This window comes from Carassius carassius, chromosome 38, assembly GCF_963082965.1.
Source record: "Carassius carassius chromosome 38, fCarCar2.1, whole genome shotgun sequence".
Lineage (NCBI taxonomy): Eukaryota > Metazoa > Chordata > Actinopteri > Cypriniformes > Cyprinidae > Carassius > Carassius carassius.
In genome coordinates this window covers 23893911-23913989 of record NC_081792.1, presented here as the reverse complement: position 1 = coordinate 23913989, position 20079 = coordinate 23893911, and the positions used below count along the sequence as shown (strand labels likewise).

The following is a 20079-nucleotide window of genomic DNA, read 5'->3' as shown; positions in this document are numbered from 1 at the left end:
ACCTGGACATGGGATTGTGCAGGGCTGCAGTAACTCAGTCTCGCTGACTTTGCTCTGTGAATTTCCTACACATATTTTATCCTCTACTGGAATGGGCTGAGGAGGACCTGAAAGAGAACCCCAGTGCACTACACAGGATATTTCCCTCCGACTTACTCCCTCGCCACAGTCGGCCCCCTGCAAACAGACAGACATAGATTACAGAGAGAGCGCTAGAGGATTTCATCTGTCTAAAGACCTAAAGATCAAAATAGTGATGTTCTTTTTGGCTATTTAGATGTATTATTCATAGTGTGCTGCTGAAATATATCAGGTAATTCTTCTAGATTTCTGTTATTTAGGAAGTGCAAATCTGGTGGGTAGAAAGAAACCACTCCAGATTTAACCATAATATAATTGGCTCATAACACCGTGAAGAGGCCTCCGCATGGGCTTGTGTCCAACATGCCAAATGATTCACGGCCAGAGAGTGTTTCTGAACGCTTGCGGTTCTGATTGGCTAAAAAAGTGTGTTGCTTCCCTGAATCTTTTTTTTGTTTTAAGCCGCTTACAGAACCCAGGTCTGCCATAGAGGCTCATTTGGTTGCTCAGGCCATCTATTTCAGTGAGGCTGGAGTGAGATTTTACACATGGTATAAAAATGCACCTTTAATTGGTAGGATTTATTCTACTAGAAAGAAACCTGCTGAGACACTAATGAAGGAACTTTCTATTTTATTGACAATTTATTTGTATCTACATGTTTTACCTACTAAAAACCTTTTTTTTATTATTATAAACTTTACAGTGACATATTTTAATGTACACCCCCAAATCTAAATGATACTTTATTGGTACTTATTCGATTTACTAAAATGATAATTCACTAAAAAGGAATCTTAATTTAAATTTATAATGATATACTTTCTAGGTACTTGAAGACCTGCTTATTTCAGCGAGCTTGCGGCGTTTGAATACGTTGGAGAATTGTGGGGGATTGGCTGCATGGTTTTCTTTATGCTATGTTTTGTTGAAATGTTATGTTTGCATTAATTTGAGATTTACTTATAATTTATGGACAGCACTTTGGTCCATTTTAACGGGTTTGAAAGTGCTTTGTAAATAAAACTTGAGTTGAGTATTAGTTTCTTAATTTCCCGTATATCATGTACTTTTAGTTGCAAAATGAAACACAAATACAACTTTGAATAGGGTTTTCTTCAATACCATTGTTTACTTATATGTGGTGACACATCTGCATTAAGATCTGCGATTGAGAAAAAAGAGAAAAACTCTATCAGAGCTGTTCATAACAGCCCAGCGAGGGTGATTTTATCTCCTATGAGCTCAGCGAATACCCTGATATGATGTGTTTGCTTTGACAGTTTAATGGAAAACAGTAGCCTTCATCCATGCAAATTTTCTTTAGTCTGATCATTTGTGCATGTAAAGGACAGTGTCTCAGCGACAGATGCAGTTGTTTGCTTGAGTTTAACTCAGTCAGGTGCAGTGCATCAGTTCTACCTCCACCCTGCATGGTCTCCACTCCCCCAGTCTCCAACTGTAGCATGGCCTGATGGGACAGGGGTGAGTTTGGGAAAGCTGAGATGGACAGGGACGACCTCCTTCTCCGGCAGGCTGCAAAACGAACCTGGACCGTGTCATCTGACCTGGAAAATTCACATAGAACAAGACACAAACACATGGGATCAGAAGTCCAGTGAGAGCTCTGTTTGCACGCTGAAGTTTAATAAGTGCCCTGGGAAGTGTTTACTCATGGGGCCTGCAGAGCCTTGAATTGAGATAAATGAGACCGATAAAAGCTTTTAATTAAGTCTCTAACAAAAGCGAAGGTCAAGGAAGCATGACTGAACTCTCAAGGGTGTAAACAGCCATGTGCTATCTTTCCAAAGATACTAGATTCATTTTTACTGGCCAGTGTTGAAATGGAAAGCAACACTTATGTTTTCATTAAAAAAGTTATATTATTATAATAAATATTAAACATTTATTAATAATAATTAACTAAATTTGTTGTTTTTGTTATTATAATTATTCATTTTATTTGCCAGTATTTAAAAGGAAGAAAAAAAACAACTTTTGTTTTCAACAAAAAACAAACAAACAAATAAAATGACTATAAAATAATATTAAATATTCATTTATTAATTTTAAATAACAAATTTATGTATTTGTTTGTTTGCTTACCTTATATAAATATATATTTTTTTTATATATAAAAAAATCTTACCTTACCTATATATATATATATATACGTATATATATATATATATATATATACGTATATATATATATATATATATATATATATATATACGTATATATATATATATATATATATATATATATATATATATATATAATATTTTATTGTGCAATTTTGAGAAGGAAAGCACCACTTATGTTTTCTTAAAAAAAAAAAGTTTTAAATTATTATATAATTATAAAATGTTAATAAATAATAATCATAATAATAAATAGTATTATTATTATATAAATTGGAGATCATACTTTGGTTTCCACAGGAGTGTGAACATTCTGACCAGGTGGACCACTCTGTAATCAGGCAGTTAACAGGGCAGCCCACCTCACAGGGGGCAGAGAGCTTTCCACGTGAAGGACCCAGCTGAAAAAAGAGAAGAAAACAATAAAATAACTGGATTCCTTTGAAAGCTTTGGTTGAGAGAATTCTATTGAGAAAAGTACAGTTACCTCTTTGCACATGCTCAGTTCCACCAGCTTCCCGTCGCTGCGGACACAGTTCAGGAGTCTGGTCTTCATCCCATGGCCGCATACTGCATTTTCACTGAGCTGACAGCTACTCCAGTCTTCACAACATACAAATACACACTTCACTCCCTGCACTATATCATGTGGGCTGAACACATTTTACAATCTGTAAATTATTAAAGTGTGCACGCTTGTAACAGCACCTGAGTAAACGTAGGAGTATTTGAGACAGGTTATATTGATACAGGCTTGAGTCTGATTTAGATCTGGGCAGGTATGATCTCCTTCTGGCCACCTCAAGACACTTCTACTCCTCCACCTCAAATCACCGTCATTACAATCCTGGAGGAATGCAGGCATGAATCAGACATGCAAATACACCAATACATAATTTTGCATATATATCCTAATGGGGACTTCCCATTCATTGTGTTTACAGTAATGCAATTTTCATGTATAAGAGACAAGACATTCTGGAGGATTTAAAGGCAGTAATTTGTAGCTTATATTTTTGGTAAAGCACTTAATTGTGCTATTTGAGTTGTAAAATGCTCTTTCAGGACCTCTGTTTAATCATGCACCTTCCAAACAGTGTAATTTTTTATTTATTCATGTGCAATGCCAGGCACCCTAGACTTAAAAATGCATTACGCTAAACACTATTTTCCCTTGCTTTTACTAATGTAGGGATAGGCCACAAGTATTTCTATTGGTAATCAACACAATGGCACAAATGAAGTGCTAAACTTGCAGAAGAAAAATTCCCTTAATATTGTCTGATTATAATTACAACAGAAAAATCAATGCAGCTTTATTTTTTACATATGAATTAAGATTATTTAATCACTGATGAAGTCATTTCTTGTGGGACTCTCAACAGTCCATGATCCAAAAGGAAGATGGTAGCTTTTGCTTTTCTCCTGGGGTCAATTTTAAAAAGTTCAGATTTATAAGTATAATAAAACTTTTGTTAACTGTTGTGTTTTTCAGTACTACTGTGAACCAATTTGTTAAATCCACTGCAATATATTCATTAAGGAATAAACACTTATTTCAATCATCCCATCATGACAAGCTTCCCTCCAACCTAACATTTTATTATCCATTCATCAGCCCCTCCATCTATTCATCCATCCGTCAAACAACTGACCATGGTACATTTGGTCCACTGGCTCCACTCTGATGTCACACAGTGGGCGGGGCACGGCAGTAGACAGGTCTCGACTCTGATTGGCTTTTCCTCCTGGTCACACAGCGAGTCATCCACAACCTCATCCTGATTTTCTCCTCCCTTTTTCATGCAGCTTTAGGTCAGAGACAAACAAATTTGATCTTACCCTAAAATTTTTATTTCTAGGGTGATTGTGGCACCTCTTAAGCAAAAAAAAAAATGTTACAGAGTGAGAGCACAAATACAACCAAAAAACGTTGTTGAGTTATAACATTACCTATGGTTTCCCATCATCCCCCTGACCTCACTTTAGTCTGAAGGGCAGAGTTACGACCTCACTTATCTTTAAGAAGCAGAGTTATGACCCCATGAATCTGTTTGGCACTGTTGTGACCTCTCCTCGGATTTGAACGCTGACTTATGAGACAATTTTGCTGTGTGATGAACACAGGATCTGTTTTATCATTGTACCAGAGAGGTAAAACACAATATACTGTGCTGCTGTTCTGTGGCAGAACAAGTACATTTTAAAAGCCTTTTCAGTACAAGACAACATATTTTTAATTCAACTTTTTTTTTAATGACTTCAGAGATAATTTGCTTATTTAAAGGCTCAACGTAATGATCTCACTGGATTTTGCCGGTCCGGAAGCCCTCTCCGCACACAGGCTGGGTTGATCCAGAGTTCTTGAGATTGTTTGGTGGGTTTAGGACACACATGGACCAGGACTCCACTTCCCACACATACTGACTGCAGTCAGAGTAACAGGGCAGTACCTCAGACACCTGATAACAGACAAGATGTTTTTAGTTATGGCAGCATGCACACAATTGTGTGTTTGTGTGTCTCTGTGTATACAAGAATGTAAAGAAAAAAATATAGCATGCTAATTCTTATATAACCAGACACATACACACTTAAGTGCAAAATATAATGAACACAAATACACACAATTCTCTAGGGGACTCACCTGAGCCTTTGTGGATATTCATATCAGCAGAACATGACCAGCAGCAAAACCACAAAGGGGATAGGAAAGAATGGAAAGAAAAAGTAAAGCAAACGAATGAGGAAAGAAGGGAAAACAAAATAAATTGTAAAGAGAGGAAATTAAAATAATAGTAAAATGGGAAGAAAAAGTGGAAAATGTAAAGGAAAGAAATGAGAAATTAAATGCAACAGACACATAATGAAAAATATATGAAAGGCAGAGGAAATTAACGGGGAAAGAAAGAAGAAATGAAAGGGGTGCAAAGGAAGAGTAGAGCAATAGAGTAAGGGAGAGTAAAGCAATAAGTAAACAAAGAAAAGAAAAGAAAAGATAAGAAAGGGAAATAGAAAGGGAACCAGGAACCGAAAATTAAAGGAATGGAATGGGAAAAGGAAAAGAAAGCAAAGAAGGGGAAATGGAATGGATGCAGAAAGCAGAGTATATTAAAGTAAGAGAAAATGAATGGGGAAAAGAAAAGGGGAAAGGAAAAGGAAGGACATTTAAAGAATATTGCAATGTAAAGGAAATGGAAAAGGGAAGGAACAGGAAAAGAAAATGAAAGAAAGGGAAAGGAAATGGAATGAACGCAGAGCGAAAAAAAAAGAAAAGGAGGGAAGAGGAATGTAAAAATGAAGGAAAGCAAAGGAAGATGTAACAGGGGAAAAGGGAAAAAAGGGAAAAAGGAAAGGACACATTTCCATTAGTTTCTATTGGAACATGTTTGACCCCACCATAGATTCGTTATTTAGTGGTTCATTTATATGAGCGAAACTGAGCTGAAGTAAAATTCTTGCCGACTCCAGTTCAGATCCATCAAACTTTAATGTTGCTTGACCTGCCCTGATGAAATATAAAATAAATAGAGTGAAATAAAAGGAAAAGGCAAAAAGCAGGGGGGATAAGCGGTTCAGTCCCTGGAGGTCTTGGTCCTCTCCAGTCTTGTCCTAATAGAATAGCAAGTGGTTGAGAAACATTGTGGAAACACCTGAAAGTGGGAAGCCTGGGGAAGACCCCCAAAGCCAGGCAAAATGAATAATAAATTATACAGTAGGTTTACACACACACTGCCTTGTTCTCTGTGACTCTCACACAGATGAAGATACAATATGTATAATTTTATGAACACATATAATTGAGGCATGTATAATTTCACAGCAGGTGATTTTTCCTTCAGGCTAATTTAAATAGACTAAACAGCTCTATTATAAATAATAACTAGGTCTCAGAACAACCCATGTCTTATTTAGACTGATTAGTTTCTTCATTTCTTACAAGATCAATAAAGTAGAAGTTGATCTGAATAATCATTCACACCTGATTTTTGTAATCGAGTTTTGGGCAGGGCCGACCTCCATTGAAAGGCTTCTCTCGTAGCCACTGAGAGCGAACTTTCACCCCCCCACCACACGAGGCGCTGCAGGCGGACCAGTTCGACCACTCGCTTAGCTTACAGTCCGTAGAACATGGTACATGACACGATTCCTCTTCATAACCTGTGACAGCATACAGTACACGCTACTTCTTTAGAGGTACATGGAAGATACATACAATCTAAATTACAATAGTACAAAACAAAACAACAAATATTGTATTTTTATTATCTATATATTTGCAACATCTATGCAATTCATTCTTGTAAATAAAGAATGAATTCAAATGTCATAGTATCTTAATATTTATTGTAAGTTCAGTTTTTCCGTTTTTTTAAGAATTTGCAAAGTTAACATAAATCTATGATTTATTTACTTATCTTCAAAGAAAAATATAATAATTTAAAATAAAAGTAATTTAAATAATTGTGACAAAATGTGCAAAAATGGTCTGAAAAACATATAAATAATAATTTCATTATGAATGGTAATTTATTTTATAGTTTTGGAAGAGTGCATCACCAGGGCTTCTACAGAGAGCTGGCTCCACCAATCGTCCCAGGTGATCCAGACAGGCAAGAGCTCTGTAGCGTTTCCCGTGCCCACACTCGCTGTTCTTCCTCTGAGCTCGCCAGTCCTGGACTGTCTTTTGGCCTTGAAGGGAAACTCCTTGGATGAAAGGATGGCCAGCAATGTTTTTTGCTGGTGAGAGCAAACAAGGAGACCAGGGACCCTGAGCCTGGGTGTAAAACTCAGAACAAGGACATGTTTCTTTCTCCAGGAGAGGAAATGTCTCTTCCTGTTGGCATTGCCAGCGCTTCTTACTGCGACCTGGGAGGTTGGATGGAAGGGGAACTTGGATGGTGTGTGCGCTCCCACAAAACATTTTGGAAATCAGAATAGTTTTTGGTTGAACATGTTACCTATCAGAGATCGGGTACGAGTGCGCCAACTTCCACAGCCTTGACACTCGGTAAATCTGCTCCAGGAGGTGAAGCTACATTCATCTCTGCATGGCACACGACATTCCCTCACCGGGACGGGCATCAGTCCAGCCCACCTCAAACAGTCCGTCACATCTGCAGGAGAATCATCCGCAGCAACACACGCCACCTCTGAAAACATGACAGAGATAGAAAAGATATCAGTTGCACCGTTCGAAGTATGATACAATTTTTTGGACACTTTCAAACTTTGTCAACAGTGAAATGTCGATCTAATGTGACAAAATTTAAATTCTGTCAAAAATTCTAAATCTGTATGATTTTTCTCTTCTTTTAAAAATGTCTTGTTCAGTTCAATGAAGGGTAAAAAGATGATAACAGAATTATCCTTTTTGGGTGAAATATCCCTTAAAGGTGTAAAAATACATTCTAAAGGTCTTCTGTAACACACTAATCCTCAATCGTTTTCAATCAGCAGAACAAATTAGGGTAAAGTATTCGTAAAACCTTTCTTATGTAAATTGTTCCAATGAACAATTTAAGTAAGAATGGTTTTAAAAATAATTTACATAGATAATCATTCTGCTTGTGTTTCCTAAATGAAGCCCACTGTGTGCATCTTGAGGGAGTCATTTATTTGCTGTCTGCTGCAAAGCGCATTTTGAAAAGATCCCTACTGTGCCTTGATAGGCCAACACCTTTAAATTTACATGAAGCACCAGCAGGATATTTTAAAAAGGGCCCAGGAACAGAGATGTCAGATGTCACACCATGCTGTGTGTCCCCTTTGACATCTTGACAACTTTCTATAAGAGTAGATAGTATGGGGAAAATTACAAAAAAAAAAAAAAAAGACCTGCAGGCAGTAAAGAAGTCCATCTGAATTTCTAAGACGAGTAATCGTCCTACAGTAACCCACGTTTTACAGAACTTTCCTAATAAAACTTTAAATCATACAGAGATCCTTATCCGTCACTTACCTCTTTTCTCTAGGCCAATACCGCATGCCTCTGTGGGCCCACCCACAGCCTGCCTCACCGAATCAGGTACCAGAATGCACTGATGCCAGCGGTGGGTCTGCCATCTGCCAGGAAACATCAGTGCACAGAAAACATGTTGCGGTGTCTGGCTAATATCCAATTATATTTTCTGAACATTTTGTATTTTGTTGGCACATCTACGCATTGCCACATTTTAATGGAGTAACACCACATGTTGTACATGGTTTGATTACCTTTGAGCATTTTTCTGTCTTATAAAGGGTACTTTATAAAAGCTTTACGTTTATTCATGTTAATATTGTTTTTCCTAATTATCCAGAATTATGAATTCTAGATCCTCCCAACTAAAGATCAAAATCGCATTTAAAGTTCAATTGTTTTTTGCATTTTTCATAACAAAGAATCACTAATAAGCTACTGGTAATTATATTATGTTGATATCAAGATTATAATGATTTACTTGATTTTTACGTCATGATCTAGATGTAGCTTTGCAATAATCAGGTTGATTCATGTCACACTGAAGACTGGAATAATGACTGGTGAAAATTCAGCTTTGTCATTACAGCAATAAATTCCATTTTACAATTTTAAAAATAAATTGTAATAATATTTTATAATATTACAGTTTTAATGAATTTTGATCAAATAAATGCAGCCTTGGTTAGCGTAACAGACATCATTTATCGCTCATTTAACCATTTCTCTCTTTACCTGTAAGTTGGGCACAGAGGGGGTGGATCACATTCTCTCTCCTCATAAAGAGTATCTGGGCACTCTTGACCTCCATTAGCAGGTCTCTGGATGATGATCCTGTGACGAGACTGAGTTGGTGCACTAGCATTCACTAGAAAAGCAAAGTTCACAGTATTAAAATTTTGAGCTTGTCAAGTTGTTCCTGGTTAGGACATGTTGTTAGGATTAGCGGTCTACATGTTTACCTGATAAACAGGAAGTGGGACAGGCGCTCCATTCGCTAAATGGTGTGACTATGCAGTCAATGTTGCAAGGTAAAGGACAAGACCGGATGGAGTCAGGACGAGAGGATTCAGGACACCTAAAGTTGATATAAGTATGAGATTTTCTGTATGAGTGTTCTATACAGAATTCAGGATGAAAGCTTGTGTGTTTCTTTACCATTTTGACAGCACATGTCCATTCCCAGCTCTCCTGCACGTGATTTGGCGCATCTGTACCCCTGTACCGCAGGTGGCATCATTCTCCATCTGTGGAGGTGCACTGTTACCTTCACTCTCAACTGTGATGGTGTTTGGCATACAGGGATCCCAAGGTGAAGTATCCCAGTAGTACACTGTGCATGGTTCTGTGCCACAGTCTCTCCACTGCACCAGCTCAGGGGCCATAGGACATAGCTTTCCATCTACAAAAAAAAAAAATGTACTGTACGTATAGATATTTAAGAACAAAGAGCCATATGTTTGAGGGGTCAAACAAAGGATGTGTCCCTGATGATTGTGTCATAAAGGGAGAATCTATAATTCATGTGAAAGAGCTGCCTTATGGGAACCAGAATAAAAGAAGGGGATGACAGGACAAAGACTAATAGAACATTGTTTTAAAATGGGGATTAGAGATTTCGACTTGGGTCAAATCAGAGCATTGTGAATTAATTACATTGAAAGAGCCTCAAAGAAGCCCAGTATGCGAGGACCGCTGTACACTGTTTTTCTGCAACAACTGGAAACGTTACATTTCCAACACTTTTTCATAGTTTGTGCTTTGTGTATTTATTGTTCATACTCTTGAATGTTTGCAGTATAACTTCACAAAACATAATCATATCATCTTAATCGTATAATCAAAATGTGATGTGCAAGAAATTCAGAGCTCAACTTGTGTGCTAATCACTTGGCCTGGTGTCTTATGTTTGCTGCAGGAACGAAATGCTTGTGAACCAAATGTTCAATCTAAACTCACGCTCTCCAGGAAGAGCCAGAACAAGGCGTGAGCGACTTTGTTTCCCTTCTTGGTGTTTATTGGAGCAGGATTGGGAACATGAAGTCCAAGGACCCCAGTGTCCCAACACACAGTCCCCAGGACAGGGCATCTCACATGACTGCAGGACTGGAGGAGGATCTCCTGAACACTGAGCACTAGGGACCGTCTCACCTGTAACACCAAGATGAAGGTTAGGAAGAAAAAAAATCACTGTTCTCACTGTCTTTCTTATTTTCTTTATTTATATCAACATACCAACATAATGTTTATTATCTTTTCACAGCTTCCTTTTGAATAACACTTATTATTTCCCAACAAAAAAAAACATATTCAATTAACGTCTTAATGATACAACACAGGGAAATATGCAGTTTAGTTTATTGCCAAGAAACAAAATTAGAACATTGCTATAAGGATCATGGTTTGTTTTAAGCACAGAAATATCTAGGTTTCCTATTATCTTGCACCTAACAATCACTTTTCATTAATAACTGAATAATATGCAAATAAGATGTTTAATAGCATCCTGATTGCTCTATTCTTTTCTCAAATACCATGATTTGGCAATATTAAGGCACTTTTTAAATTATCAGACAGCTTGAAAATAATTATTTATTTATATTTATTTATATTTGATAATGAATGCTGAAGTAAAATATCAGCTCTAAACGTCACTCAGTTCAGTTTGGAAAATACTAAATGCTTCACCGCTAGCTAGCTATATAGATAGATAGATAGAGAGATGGACGGATGGACGAACGGACAGACAGATAGATTACATCTCAGATGCAGGAAGGGCAGTATTTCCCGAAACATTCTTCAAACGTTTGCCTTAAAAAAATGCCAACCATCTTTCCTGTTGTGTTATAAGGGTTTATTTTATTTTATTTTCACATGGCAGACAGGAAGACTTTTTTTCTCACCTATTTGCACTGTTAGAAGAAGCAATTTCCCAGAGTGATTATCTACCTAGAGCCTTAAGACACGCATTAGTGTGTGCAAGAACTGCAGGACTGCTGACAGACAACAGAATTCAATAGGATGCTACTTCATAAATATCAAACTTGCAGAAAGATCACAGAAACTGGAGTGATAACTTCTGCAAATAAAGCTATGAAACATGTCTGGCCATTGCAAAAAATCTTACCTCTTAAATCTTACTCTTTACCTCTTTGCTAAGGCCAATAAACAATTACCTATTAGCAACCATTCAAAATTGAAAAGCAATCGCATATGTGATCAAAACCATAGCAATACCCTGAAAACCATCCACACCATAATACAATAAAAATATTGATTTACACTGTCCAAAATATATTTAAAATATATGCTAAATATATGTTGTAAAAATTGGAAATATATTTCTTTTTAAGCTTTGATGCACAATTTTACTTCAAGGAGCAAGAAAATACCTTTTCAATTGTTTGGATTAAATATAAGATCTATTTTGAACAATATGTTTACACTGAATGATAATAAATTATATAAATACTTGCCAAAAATGTCAAAATACGTAGCTAAAACTCTGAAATAAATCTAAATATACTTTAATATATATTTTTGTTACATACTGTAATGCATTTTTTTGTGTATTTTGAAATATATATATATATATATACAGTATTTAAAATCAACTAGATTTGTATATTTGTAAATTTGTTGATGAGAGAACTCAATTGGTGTTTTCCTTACTGCCATGATGATAAAGTATGAAAGTTTCTGTTTTATAAATGTTTATTGAACAGCTGGGATGTTCAGTTCTATTTTTCATCTAATGCTGTTTTGGGAAAGTCAGATGAGGTGACTTTAACCGAGTGTAAAGTGATTACAACTAAAATCTCCAGCAAGAATACACGATCACTTTAAGTCAACAGCACTTCAACTTTAATGGCTCTGGCATTTCAGCTTCACTTAGCATTTTCCAGAACATTCCAAGTGCATGCTGGGAAGATGACGCTGTCAGGTTTAATGCAGACGTGTGTGCTTCACCGTGTCCTGTCATGTATGACGACTGCCAAGCCACAGACGGACATGTTTCCGTGGTAAATCCCTTAAGACCACTCATATACTTACAGCTGATGGACACCCCCCCCCCCCCACACACACACACACACACACACAGGCACTTGACATTGATGAGTGACATTACAATGAAAGACCTTAGAGGACTCCTGAGGCTCTTTGGCAGTTGTGTCTCAATAGAAAGAAATATGCCACATATCCGCCGAGAGAAGAGGAAAGATGAGAGGAGATTAAAAGATAGCTGATCATTGATTTATGTGAGTAAAAATAACTAATCACTGAAGAGTTGGAGGAAAGGTATAACAGAAGGTTGAAAGTAATTAGAGGGATAAAAGAGAAGAATGACAGGATTGAGAATATTTAAAGCGATAGTGCTGTAAATTCTGTCCTTAATCACATTTTTCCGAATGTTTTTTTCTTCCAGGAAAGGAGACTTTTTGCAAAATGTCTATGAATGTCTATGTTTGGGGTCAGAAATAATTTTTTACTGTTTTTGAAAAAAGCCTCTTATACCCACCAAGGCTACATTTATTTGATAAAAAAAATAAAAGGGTCAAAAACCAGCAATTTTGTAAAATTTGAGCACAATTAAAAACAAGGCTCCAAAAATGACAACAAACACTATAAAAGTATAGTCCATAAAAACATAAAAGTAGCACATTTGCCTTGCTATATTCTTCTGAAGCCATATAATAGTTTGCAAATTCCTGAAATCCTTCTCATTTGCATTTGAATATATTCAAATATGGTGTCTCAAGATTTGATGCACCAGAATTTGTCTTTTTTTTTTTTTTACATTTATTGATCATTTAATTTATTAAGTAAATCATACAGGTGAGGGTAGGAAAATGATGACAAACTTTTCAGTTTTAGGTCAAATGTTGTAGTAAATGGCCAGGGATACCTGCATACCTGTGGCAGAAAAACACTGTAGAGTCTTTTCTTGGAATCCTGGGCCACATGATCCATTTTGAGGGACACAGGGCCCCTGTGATGTCACCCTCCACATGAAGCAGACAGGGTCATCACAGATCATCGCTTCGCTGACGTGAGGGCAACTGTCGGACTCCACCCAAGACTCCATAATTATAGAACGAGCTCTCGTCCTGAAAACTGAGGTGTATACATTAAAAAAAGAAAAAACACCAAAAGGAAAAATAAAATCTCAGCGATGACTCAAACAGAAACATGCTCATTGCCAACATTTTAGTAGATACTGTTCCCACACTCTGGCAAAATAAGCAGCGCAACAGCCAAATATCTTGGCCTAATATATGTGCACATTAAGGAAGATGAGAGAAGAAACAGAAAATGGAATATAAAGAAAAATGCTCTAGAACGAGTCTAAATAGAGGAATAAAGCCATCACCCCACTGAGTGGGCGGCACCTCAGTTTAGGGTCAGAAATATACCCACCTCGATTTTCACACATCATTTACATTACTGAGAGGAGAAACCAAGGACAGGGGGTGTGAATCTATGTGTGTGTGATTTAGACATGGATTTGTGTCGATGGGATGCTTTCATCTCTCACCTCTTCTCCCCTGAGGTTCCAAACAGTTGTCATGGAGACAGGGTCCCCAGGGTGACCAAGGCGTGAGGGGACAATGTTTCTGACAGGGAATGAAGCAGGACTCAGCCAGTGTCGGTAAAGGCCTGGTGCACAAGTTCCTGCCAACAGGCCGACTGACTAATAATGAAAAAACAGAGAGAGACCGTTTCAAATTTACCACAAGTAGTCAGTTGGAGATCTTTTTAAAATTGTATGAAATGTATTTTTAAAGCTCTAAACAGAAGCTTGCACAAAAATAAATGCAATTCAAATCCGTCTTTCTCACTGTGTGGCCACAGATTACCATTTAAATAAAAAAACAGAAACGCAGAGGAAACTAAATCCCCCCCTTAGCGTTCTCCCCCGAGTCTCACCAGCCTATGAAAGATTAAATAAAATGAAAGCAATCTAGAAAATATTTTTTCCCTCTGTGTTTGTGGTGTTAATGTTTAAAAGATTGACTCTCATTTGCGTTAATCCCATTTGCTTATTGTACTGTGAGATGGACACATTGTTAGTGCTCTGATCCAAAACCAAAAAGTCTTCCAAGGCATCATCCTCACTGAAATGGAATCTCATAAATGACTTGGATCGTGCTTCATAGGCAGCAATTTTACGCTCTTCATATGGAGTGCATGCATGACTAAAAGTGTATTGTTAGCAAGCTGCTAAGCTAATGGCACAATACTCTAATAAGCATAAAAATATATAATACACACAAATACACACATTTTGCAAATAGAATGAAACCTTTTTATCAATGCATTTTAGTAGTGAATGATGCATAAGGCTAAACAACTTCACTCAAATTGTTTGCCATCTTGGATTCAGTTTTTTAACTGAACTTATTCCAATACATACATGCACTAAAAATGCATTCTTGGTCTAAATCTACCCACCCCTGGGTAATACTATGTTATTTTGATATTCACCAAGAACCGAATGATTATCATAAAATGATATTCAAATAATACTGTGGTACTGCCAAATAAAAAGTTATCTGAAAATTTTCAATCATACTTATTTGTTAATAATCTGCAGTTAATTATCGAAAACAGTGTTCTTACTATGGAACGGTGCTGTGATGTCATGGATCCTGACACAATATGCCTCTCGGGTCCGGATCCCACCTCCACACAGGATGCTGGTATTGCTATGGCGATGGTCCTGCTGACTCAAAAGTGGGACCACCTGGCATGCTTTCCAATTGGTCACCCTCCACTCATACCTGTATTTCCAGCCAATTAAAATACAAGTCAAATTAAAGAGTCATATCTGTTCAGCCTTTTTAAAGTACCAATAACACTGGAGTAGTACATCTTTTCTTCTGTATTGTGACGTACGTCCAAGTTAAACAGATTGTTCAAAATAATAATAATAATAATAAAAATGTAAATAAAAAAAAGTTATACGTTCAATATTTTTAAAGAAATTAAACATATGCATGGAGAAATCATTCACAATAAGATCAATAACATACATTTATGAGGATTTTTATTTTTATGTTGATTTTAAAGGGCACATCGGATGAAAAATTCACTTTTACATGGTGTTTGCATATAAATGTGTCTTAGCAGTTTGTGAACACAACCACCCTACAATGACAAAAATCAATTCACTCCTTTTTTAATCCCCCAAAAACCTAAACAGTCTTAATTAAGCCATTTTGATTTTCTGAGCAGAATGGAGTCATACTGTTTTGTAAAAGTGAATATAAGATCCTTTATTTTCTCCCGACATCGGAGCCACTGAGGATGCAGTGGATTAGTTTTGTTTTTGATGGTAACTTGCCACCGAATACAAAAAAACGGAAGAGAGGGGCGGGGTGAGCAGTAGCTCATTATCATTTAAAGAGACATGCCTTGCACGGAAACGGCTCGCTGTGAATGGACTCCGGAGCAATTTTTGACAAGGTAAAAAGGGTGTTGTTTTACATGACCATTAAGGAATTTTAACCAAAATATGTTGCAGACAAAGAACCATGACAACTCATGGAACATGGGCATCCAGTGTCCCCTCTAAGATCTAATGCATTTAGCACAAATTAAAACATTAAAACATTTTTGGATGCACAATTCTGGCAATGCACTCTCTTCACCTTGGGCACAGTGGCAGTGTGTCTTCCAAAACATTACAGTTTGCTCTTTCCTCCAGGACGGGACATGGCTCTCCTCCACCAATGGCTGCTCTCGTCAGGCTGCGACTCCTGCATCTAAAGCCGGGTGATTGATCAGATGTCCGACATGTCTTTGAACACAGACTCCACTGCGACCAATCAGACACTCTACAGTCTCTGGGCATCACACATGAACGAAAGTTCATGGGGCTGTTGTCATGGTCGCAAAGACTGGAGATGAGAAGGAAATTTACAGTGTCATCTTTTTTTTACCACATATTTATTGCACTGTAAAATGAAGAATTTTACTGCTGTAAAAAAACATGATTGATATTTTGTGGCTCTCTGCTATCTACCTACACACACATGCATGCACGCACGCACTCAAACACACACTGAAAGTGCTGGCATGCTTTAGCCTGTTAGCATGACAAATAAAAGATAGCAACATAAACAGAACATTTTTCAAGCTGTCTCTCAAACTCTCCAAGGCTTTAGTGTTGCTGCTGATTCTCGGTGAATATATTGGCATACAAAACAAGCTAAAGCAAACTATGAAATCCTGTGAGAGAGATGGGATGGTCCGTGGGTGTTCAATTTATTCCAAAGTTTATTCTGGCTTAATACGAAGGCGAAAAAGTTAGCAAACCACAAGGGAAATTTTGTAATCTGAAGACAAAAAATGATGTTAATTTATTATGCAGTGCGTAAATGAGCGGTTCAAATAAAGACTGGCATTAGCATCTTATTGTTGGTAACACTTGAAGTTTGCTGCATACCATGGACAACAAAACATTGTGAAAGAACTGATTGCAAATGTGCTTTACAGTTGAACCGACACTGAATAAAAAGGAATGGATTAGTTAAATAGGGAACCGCAAACAAAGATGAACATTTAAAAAATGAAATACAACAAAAAAATGATAATCTTCAGTATTCTATTAAAAAATTATAAGTTATAAAATACTAACCAAAGAATTACATTAAATGATATTACCGTGTTTCGTATAATGAGTTTGATTTGTACATGTTATAGAAATAACATCAAACTCAGATGGGATTTTTAAATTCAGATTTATATGCAAAGTTTTTTAATCTTAATACGCTTATACTAAGTGCTGATTTTGTTAAGTGTTTTTTTTTTTGTGTAACAAAAATCTACTTTTCCACATATCCACAAATTTAGTTCAAACATTTCTTTTTTGATTCTCATTTTCTATCTGGATCTATACAACTTTTTTGTCTATAGATTCAATTGGCTCTCGATGGATGCTAAGAACTATGATTGTATTAAATATAAATACACAGAACTTGCAAATATTTGCAGCAAATCAAAAGCATAACTTATTTATCTCACAAGATTTCTGCTGTCCTATAGAATGTTTGATAACATGTGGCTATTTTAAGAACTGTTTCTTCATTTTTTTTTATTCACTACAACACACGGTAGTCTCACGCTCTCTCTGGAGCTTATTATTGTAGTTTTCTAGGAGCAACAAGTACTATTTCAATTAAAATCTAATGAAAAATGTATAAAAAGCAGCAGGCTTGGAATCTTCCCTCAGCTGAAAAATGAAAAGGTGAAAAGTCTTCTCTCTTTTCGGTATTGCCCACAACAGAAGGTATAATTTAGTTTCTGTTATGACAGTGTAACCAGTACTGCATGCATAAATAACAACATGTTCTCTGGGACAAACAGCATCATATGGTAGGATACAACAGTTCTTCATTACACAACTCTCTCTTCATTCTGACTACTTGCAGCATTCTGGGGACAAATATTTTTGTAAAATGCTAAACTGTATATAATTTGACAATTTCCTACATACTTGTTCTAGTTTAATGTATATTGCATCACTTCATGATGTCATCTTTTCTTACATAATAACACAATTTAAACTTAAATCAATATTTTACAGATTATTTTTTTCCCAGTGAGTAGTCGTGTGTTCTGGATTACTCTGTCTGGGCTGAATGAATACTAAGCTAAACTAAACTAAACTAAACTAAACTAAACTAAACTAAACTAAACTAAACTAAACTAAACATAAATAAAAATAAAATATAGAAAAAACAAATAACATGAAAATAAAAATATAAAAAGCATAAAACTAAACAAAACTGAGCTAAAAGTAAACTAAAATAATAAATAAAGTGAAATAAAAGTGTGTAGAAATATCTAAAATAAAAATAAATGTAATTTAATATGAAAAGTATAAAAACTAAACTATTGTAAAATAAAAGAATAAAAAAATCCAAATAAAATATAGAAAAAAAATTATATATATGATAAGTATAACAACTAAACAAACTATAATAAACTTAAATGAAATAATAAAAATACAATGTATTAAATATATAAAGCAAAAACAAAATACAATATTAAATAAATTCAATTAAAATAAATATAGATATTAAATAGAATAAAAATAAGCAATATAAAATTGCAAGATCTAAATGAAATATATACAATTTTATTAAAATATAACAAATAAAATAAAAATCAATAAAAATAAAAATACAATTAATTGGTGCACTGACTGATCAATCGTGGATTGATGGATGTCTGGATGGATTTTACATTTATTCATTTGGCAGACGCTTTTATCTAAAGTGTCTTTCAGTTGAACTTAAAAGCGAGTTATCATAAGCTGGCAATAAACACAAGAAGTGACCGTTATAAAAGGTTTCAGTTATCGTTCAAAATAGTAAAAGCTAGGACAGGAAGGGATAAAAGAAAGACAAGAGTGATTTGATTGAATGGTACTGTAGATGGGTGGATGAATAGATGGATGAATTTATAAACTTCTTCATTGACCTAATCATTAATAGACTGGATGCCCACCTTAGCATGGCATTCTTCCCATCACTCCTTGTACAGCGCAGTTGCCGAGTCTGATAACCAATGGTTATTTCCCAGGATATTTTGCGGCCTCTTTCATCATAATGGTTTTGATTATGATTATTCTCATTGTGGCTTTTGATGGTATATGAAGCCTTGACTGTTTTTTTCCCATCAACTTCAAAACCAAAGTCCACCATTGTCTTTCCAACAGGCGCTGTCCCTTTAAGTCTGCAAGGGCTCCAGGGCCCCACCCACAAATTGTAACTGTATTCCTGTTGGTCAGAGGGACAGAGAGCAGGGTGGGCGTTGTCATGGTTACAGGGACGTGTCTGGGTGAGGCTGGGACAGTCTGCTCCTCCATACAGGGGTGCTGCCAGCACGTGTCTGGTGCGCTGTTGGAGGGCTGACCCACAGGTGCGGCTGCAGGTGGACCAGAGGGTGAAGGCGGAGACGATGCAGTCGATTGGGCAGGGTAACAAACACGCCTGTTCTCGTTCCGGCACTGCAGAAAATGCTTCACACACATGCTGGCTCACCGTGGTGCCGTTAGTACGCTTCACACACACCACACCTCTGCTTTGTACTCCACGCTGAGCGGTCACACATCGATTGACTGGGAGAAGAGGACTCGGGGTGCAGGGACCCCAAGGAGACAAGCGCCACTCAAACAGATCCTTTTGCCACTCACACATCTTCACACACGCTCTCTGGTGCGGTGGGCGATCAGATGGAAAGCAGCTGGATTGATGTGTGCTCCAGCCTTCAGAATGAACACACCACACCGAGCGACTCTGCAGCCCAACTGAACCACAATCATTGGCCACACAGCCACCCCATACACCTACAGGAAAATAAAAAAAGACATACAGGATATAAAGTTAATTATATTACTATTGTCTATTAAAGCCCAAATCAGGCCCAATGATGAGCATCTATTCATCTCACTTTACCACAGAAATACTGTACATGTGGATTCAGTGACACAAGAAGGATAATCATCTTTATTGTAGAAAAGCACTGTCAAAAGAAATGAGCTGGAATGAAAGAGAAAGGGAAAAAAATTTGGACTGTGCAGCTTTAAATGTCACCTGTTGAGAATATGAAATTGGGATTCATTCTCAAGATTGCTGCAAATTAATCTATTTTGGAACAGTGAATAGAATAGAAAAGAGTAGAATAGAGTACATTAAAGACCATAAAAGGACAGAACATTTTAAAGTTTGGGACCAGAAAGATTTATTTGAAAATCAGTAAGGATGCATTCAATTGATATATATTCATAATGTTCTAAAATGTTTCTGTTTCAAATAAAACATCTTATATATATTTCCACAATATTACTTTACTGTATTTTTGTTACAAAAAATGTAATAAAAT

The 20079-nt window shown here is 36.4% G+C and overlaps 1 protein-coding gene across 1 annotated transcript in view; it reads right to left on the bottom strand.

Moving 5' to 3' along the window:
- The window catches only part of LOC132119595 (thrombospondin type-1 domain-containing protein 7B-like), a 48563-nt gene that overhangs the window by 4491 nt on the left and 23993 nt on the right, over nucleotides 1–20079 (bottom strand). Inside the window, exons 3-22 of the mRNA XM_059529695.1 lie at nucleotides 18703–19543; nucleotides 15840–16088; nucleotides 14809–14969; nucleotides 13724–13879; nucleotides 13102–13302; nucleotides 10147–10338; nucleotides 9346–9589; nucleotides 9150–9265; nucleotides 8923–9055; nucleotides 8188–8291; nucleotides 7187–7378; nucleotides 6786–7094; nucleotides 6208–6386; nucleotides 4533–4687; nucleotides 3881–4034; nucleotides 2934–3072; nucleotides 2713–2828; nucleotides 2512–2626; nucleotides 1504–1649; nucleotides 3–177 (exon numbers count right to left, since the gene is read on the bottom strand). Of these exons, the coding sequence (XP_059385678.1) occupies nucleotides 3–177; nucleotides 1504–1649; nucleotides 2512–2626; nucleotides 2713–2828; nucleotides 2934–3072; nucleotides 3881–4034; nucleotides 4533–4687; nucleotides 6208–6386; nucleotides 6786–7094; nucleotides 7187–7378; nucleotides 8188–8291; nucleotides 8923–9055; nucleotides 9150–9265; nucleotides 9346–9589; nucleotides 10147–10338; nucleotides 13102–13302; nucleotides 13724–13879; nucleotides 14809–14969; nucleotides 15840–16088; nucleotides 18703–19543 (4077 nt within the window). The remainder of the gene's footprint in view (nucleotides 1–2; nucleotides 178–1503; nucleotides 1650–2511; nucleotides 2627–2712; nucleotides 2829–2933; nucleotides 3073–3880; nucleotides 4035–4532; nucleotides 4688–6207; nucleotides 6387–6785; nucleotides 7095–7186; nucleotides 7379–8187; nucleotides 8292–8922; nucleotides 9056–9149; nucleotides 9266–9345; nucleotides 9590–10146; nucleotides 10339–13101; nucleotides 13303–13723; nucleotides 13880–14808; nucleotides 14970–15839; nucleotides 16089–18702; nucleotides 19544–20079) is intronic.